Source organism: Micropterus dolomieu, linkage group LG01, assembly GCF_021292245.1.
Source record: "Micropterus dolomieu isolate WLL.071019.BEF.003 ecotype Adirondacks linkage group LG01, ASM2129224v1, whole genome shotgun sequence".
Taxonomy (NCBI): domain Eukaryota; kingdom Metazoa; phylum Chordata; class Actinopteri; order Centrarchiformes; family Centrarchidae; genus Micropterus; species Micropterus dolomieu.
Genome location: NC_060150.1, coordinates 9,138,639 through 9,145,222, shown reverse-complemented (window position 1 = coordinate 9,145,222; position 6,584 = coordinate 9,138,639). Strand labels below are relative to the sequence as shown.

The window sequence follows — 6,584 nt, the reverse complement described above, 5'->3', positions numbered from 1 at the left end:
TCAAACATAGACACCGACACGCCCCTCCAGCCAGCTGACATAAAAAGGATCATTTCTGATATTTCCCTCTTTTTAATAATAATAAAAAAAACTATTAACAGCACATTAAAAAAACACTTCAACATTATTTTTGACTACAAAAAAGGGCGACTAAATGGGATTTCAGTTGGACTTTAACAAAAATCAAAACAAGCACTTAAAAGATTATTAAAAACAAGCAGCATTTTCAACAAATTTCCTTTATATTCTTTTTTAAAGTAAAGAAAGATATCTAAAGATGTTCACTAATGAAACAAACCAATTTTAAAAGATAGAATTAGAGGTTGAGACGCCAAACTTAATCCGGGAGCTGTACCTCTTAATCAGTGTGAAAGTTTACACTAACTGACTTTCTAAAAATGACCAACTCATCACTTGCCTGGCGGCAGTGTGGATGCAGTTGTCATGGTAGAGTTGGTACAGCTGCAGATAATGCTCATTGATTGAAACCCATTGATTGTAATCCTCACTGAGACACTAGCTGCCCCTTTGAGTGAGGCATATATACTGTATCTTTATCTTCTTTGACTTTTGAGTCCACCTTGTAATCAACTCTTATTATCGGATTTTATATATATATAAATGATATACCAATAGCAAAAAATTATATTATTTATATATATTTTTTTGTTTGTTTTTAGCCCTGGAACACTCTTTTCAAGCTCTCCAAGTCCATAATTCACACTTTTGATTCATAATGTCATTCACTGCCAGAATATGAAAGTCAGATACTGGACCAAACTAAAATGGCCTCTGTCATATCATCACCAACCAGTCTTCCTCATAAGCACATTATATGAACCTGACATCATGTTTATTTGATGACAATAACATAGTTTGGTCAATATAGTGCAATAAGTGCAAAGCAATCAAAACAAATAAAATTGATAAGGGATAGAGAATCTGCGAATGCTTGTATAAAAATAGGTGTTACATTGATTAAAATAGCAGTATTACACAACATAATTAATACTTCAAATGCCATTTATGAATTTTGTTTTGATAACATATCAATTCCACATATTAAGAATGAATACCCATATTCATTTTTAATATAATAATCTCCTTTATGAGAGCTCATTGAAGGCTAACTTGCCTTCTAATTCCAAAAAGTGCAGAAAGCATACAAAGACACTTTTTTTTCATCTTCTTCAAATGACGCAGTCTTTTTTTTTTTAACATTGGGGGTGTGCCACTTTCAAAAAAAGCCACTTTTACAATGCAGAGCTACAGTAAATGAAACTACAAACATAAGCCTTTCCAGAGGATCATGGAGTATGATGACACAGGTAATATTGATGTAGAATCAAAAGTTTTGAAAAGACATGGCAGATTATATCAATAAATACTTACTTACAGACTACAGCAGAAAATAGTCCTACACAGTTTTAATGATCTGCTGTACAGTGTTTTTGTCCAGGAGTGATTTTATAAACATTTCTTTTCTGATTCACAATATACCTTTATGTATGGTTATATTCCTGAAAATGAAGTTGGGTAAGATTTACCTGTACACTTACATTGTGTGTGTTATTCGATCTTCACCATAGAAAAATAGATTTTGCATCATCAGTTAAGTAGAGCAACTTTGTTCGTCCATGTTTCAGAAAGTTGTATCCATTCCTGCAATGTCATGTTTCAGAAATAAGAATAAGATTGTTCGGCACACCCCGTTTAAACGCCTTTGCTTTTGCTTGCTTGTATTGTGCCAAGGCACCCTATAAACCGATCCACTGTTTCGAGAGGGGTCAAGAGAGAAAAAGCGTCCTTACATTAATGATTCTGTTGCTCAGAACTGGCTAAAGGTGGTCTGTTTCTCAAGAACTTCGAGGTAATCGGGCTCAGACTGCAGTTTAGCTTTTAGCTCCAAATACTCATTCCTGTTGGGCTCAACATAAACAGTACTGGGTGCTGTGCCATAGAGCACCGTTTCTCTTATCCTCTCCGGGTGCAAGAACTGACGTCTGACATCAAAATTTGGGTTGTACGTGTACGACACAGGCCCTGTGTACTTGTACTCTAAATTGGCACCTGCTGGGATGGATGCCATGGACGGATGGGGGGACTGCTTATCGGGCTCAAGGATGCCCCTGAAGAAATGGTCTGCATCCTGGACGGGGGAGGGGTTTTCACGTGGCTCGATGGTGCTCACACTGTAAGTAGGGCTCCTCATTGTACTGCTATCCCTCTCCTCATCTGGGGCACTCCTGTACGTGACCTTGAGCTCATGGAGGTCACGGTAATCCTCCACTGTGTTTCCTTCTCGGGACCTGTAAATGGGGTTTTTGCACATATGGCCCATGGGGTGGGGGATATACTCATATACGTGACCGGCCGGGGCCTTCACTTTGGGGCCAGAGCGGTTGCTGTAGAGGCTGTACTGCAGGTTAAAAGAGCTGACGTCTGAGTTGTTGGTGCTAGTGCGATCACTCTGTGATTTTTTGCGCTTTTTCATCACTACAACAAACAGCCCTGCGGCCACAAAGACAGACATGATGAAAACCAGCAGGAGGCTGAGGATGAGGACAGAGAGGGGGACAGTGCTGCTGGGGGTGTTAAACTTCTGCGGGGCGTCTGTGGTGACGACCCGGTCGTCTATGGGCTCTTCCGTAGGGGGAGTTGGTGAGACATACGCATCAGAGTAATCTGGGCAGAGCTGCTCTGACTGGATCGAACGCACGTCCATTCCTGTGTGGCGTTTGGGTGTCTCACACACCACCTCGTTAACCACGGTGCCTGCACTGAGCTGCTCGAGCCATATCTTCATCCCCACTATGTCGCAAGAGCAGTCCCAGGGGTTTTCAAACAGATCTATCTGTACCAGCAGTTTCAGCTGGTCTAAAACACCACTCACAGGCAGGTTTTGGAAATGGTTGTTGCGCAGATTAAGCCTAGACAGGGAGAGGCTGGAAAAGATGCCCACAGGTAAGGTTTTCAGGAGGTTATTGTTGAGGAAAAGCAGCTGGAGATTAGGGAGGTAGCGGAAAGTGCCCGCATCAACCTCCTTGATTTTGTTGTATTCTAAATAAAGATACTGCAAGTTCTGCAAACCAAAAAACATTTCTCCTGTAAGCCTGTCCATGAGATTACCATTTAAATACAGCCTACGCAGGTTGGTTAAATCCCCAAAAGCCCGGTCGTGGATCAGACTTATCCTGTTGTTTCCCAAGTGAAGCAAATCCAATCCAGTTGCATCGACAAAATCTGATCTCCGTACCACAGGGATGTAATTTCCAGTGAGATACATCTTTTTAGGATTGTATGGCTTGGGTTTTAGATCAGAAATGCTTTCAATCTTTCTCTCTTGACAGTTGACATTTAGCCCGATTTCAGATATCTGCAGGTTACACGTGCAGGCAGTGGGACAGTCCAAAGGCACAGGAGATTTTGTCTGAAAAGCAATGATTGGGCCATAGTTGTAAGGGTTACCACCTGGTATTCGGGAAGTGGGCTTTAACCTAGTTCTGTTAAATTGGCGTGTGCCCTTGGTAGGCCTAGAAGAGGACCTAAAAACAGCTGAGGATGTGGCGGAGGCTGTGACAGCAGCAGGTGTGGTCTGGTAATATCCACTTGTGCTGCTAGGGGGTGCTGGCCTGACCGTGTCTTCTAGGGGTCTTCTTGGACATAGTTCCTGCTTGGACACCTCGTCCAGGTCCCTACCGTGGAGCCTGAACGGTGTCTCGCACACCACTTCTCCCACCAGAGCCGTATAGGCTATACTCTCCAGCCAAGCCTTCAGAGCAATGAGCTCACAGGAGCAATTCCACGGATTCTCCTCTAGTTGTAATTCCACAACTTTGTCCATGTGCTCCAGGAGGCCAATGTAAGGAAACATTTTTAACCGGTTCCCCCTCAGGTCCAAGTGCGTAAGGGGAACATTCCGGAAGATATTTGGGGGCAGAGCAGAGAGCAGGTTGTCGTTCAAAATCATCACTGTCAGTTGGTGTAGTTTGCTCAAGGCGTTGGGCTCTATATTGGTGATGTAATTATAATCAATCTGTAGATATTCCAAACTCTCAAGTCCTGCAAAGGTGTCATCCCTCAAAACATCAATCTTGTTGTTATTCAGGTGCAACCTTTTTAATCCCTGGAGTCCGTTGAAAGCACCCGACTCTATCTCAGAGATATCATTGTTCCCCAAGTGCAGGATGGTCACACCGGTGTAATTGATGAAATCATTGACTGACAGCTTCTTCAGGAGATTCCCCGTCAGCAGGAGGTGGTACATGGAGAAATGGACCGGGCTGACCTCCGTCAGCCTGATGATTCCCCGGTTTTCGCAGCTCACCGTCAGGATCCCTTCCTTCTCCTCACATGTGCACAGGTTTCGACAGATCTCCCCATAATTGTCATACATCTCGACCAGGCTCAGAGATGATGCAATCAGAAGGATTATTTTTAGGATCCAGATATGCATTTTTCCTGGGAGAGGGTGCCCCAGCTCACTCAAGTGCAGTACCAGTATGAGGTGTCATCTAAGGAGGAAAAGAAAAGGACGGGTTCTGTTTTATAGAGCATGGGAAATACATATGTGACACATGTGCAGTATTTACAAAATGCATACATAGTAATCCACTCCTAAAAGAGCCAACCCCCTGATGAACTAGTATTAGACACTCATAACAAACACACACACACAGAGGCAAAGACAAGTAGGCCTATTAATGTTTGTTTATTATGCAGATGTGTTATGTCTGCATTATTTTGGGTTTGAGGGTGTCAGAAAACAAGCGGACCTGGATAAGTATTTAATAAATGGATACTTAAACGATAATCTATAATCAAGTTGATAACACAACTACCCGCGGTGGATGGCCACTGCGCATTTTTGATAGCTCGCCTGAATTCCAATCCATCTTGGGAGGGAAAGAAAAAAAATGCCTTCGCCATCCACCTTGTGCAGACTGATTTGGTCATTTACTAATTCAATCCTTTGAGAATCTCCACACACACACACACACACACACACACACACACACACACACACACACACACACACACACACACACACACACACACAGACAGACAGACACATACACACAGTCCAGCTGGACACGTTGTGCATTTTGGCTAATGACTCACGTGGCTGGTGGTTGAGTGGGCAGGCGTCTCCATTAACCCCAGCAGTGTCTGAGGAAAGACCACAACTACCATCTCCTCTCCTCAGCCAAATCTCCAGCAGACTCAGAGAAGGAGAATATTCGTGTGTGTGTGTGTGTGTGTGTGTGTGTGCAGGTCCCCGAGTACGCTGTACCTACTACTACATGCCAAGCTCCAATCACAACAAACCAGAAACAAACTCTAAATAGAATTGCAACACGCTGCATGTTTGGATCTCACTCCTTCTAAAGATCTTCAGCTTTTTTTCTCCCAGGGGGAAAACGGAGTTACATAGAACATGTGCTGCCATGCAAGTTAGATGACATTCCTAGTAAAAGTGAACCTCTGGCTATCCTAAACTCCAGCGGGTGACATGCCAAAATGCTGTTGCGTGTGTGTGGGAGAGAGACAGTGAGAGAGGGAATGTGGTGAGGTTTGTGTATTCTCAGTCAGTGTCGTAGTTAATGGCCTTGATCAGTCTCTTTGTGGCCTCTACAGTAGCTGCCAGGAAACATCCAAAGCGTCACACATAGACAAACGTATACACACTTACAGCAAATACATTTATTATCCCAGATACAAAAACACAATTCCTCCTTTGACATCATTCTGTCACAAGGCTTCCTCTGTTATCACTTAACAGTCGTTTGGCTCGAGCTATCTCATCTTCTAGACATTTCCTCTACACTAGCCATCTGGCTACCTCTGCAAGCCCAAGAGCTTGTCACCACCTTCGGAATAAAAGACCTTTAATCTAGCGTTGGCCTGCAACTCCACCCTCAAAACACAAGTTTCCATGTGTGCCTCTTTCTTTGTAAACTCAGTTATGTGAGACAATCTGTGGTTAAATACTCAATCAAATCCTTTGGCTCTGGGTAAGGCAGGTTATCCAGTTATCGTCGGTGTTTGGAAAGCTCCTTTTGTACTTCTCTTACTGTGCAATTCCAGAAGAGTAGAAGAGATGGATATTATTTGAAATTATGCTGCATTTTTAGCACATCTGTACTTAACTTTAAATTGGTGAAAATTTTGTGGCAAAACCAATTAATTTCTTTAGAACCACTTGTGTTATTGAATTAAAATGCACCATTTTAAGTTCAGCTTTGTTCAGCATTGACAAATACAGTCTTCATGGTTACCTAGGAGGGTCCAAAATGGAGGTGCTATCATAGCTTATTAGCAGTGTTGCACCAACTTTCCACCTTTGTCAGAGTATAAACAGTTTGACAAAGCAGTAACTGTTTACAGACAGTTATGAGACAGGAGTCGATGGTGCAATACATCTTATGGAAAAAAACTGTGCATAGTTATTGTCCCACTAGCGACCAAGCTAGTATGCTTGCTAGCTATCGTGGAATTAGTTTTCTGTATTGAATGAAATCATATACAATTGTGAGAACAAAATACCAAGGGGGAATAAATGGCACAGCCCAGAGAAAAAAGAA

At 42.6% G+C, this 6,584-nt stretch overlaps 1 protein-coding gene across 1 annotated transcript; it reads right to left on the bottom strand.

Annotated features, from left to right (window-relative positions):
* Nucleotides 1-1,828: 1,828 nt before the first annotated feature.
* On the bottom strand, nt 1,829-4,456 carry LOC123974568 (SLIT and NTRK-like protein 5). Its single transcript, XM_046055381.1, has one exon. The coding sequence runs from the start codon at nt 4,454-4,456 to the stop codon at nt 1,829-1,831; it is 2,628 nt and encodes an 875-aa protein (XP_045911337.1).
* Between the last annotated feature and the right edge of the window lie 2,128 nt (nt 4,457-6,584).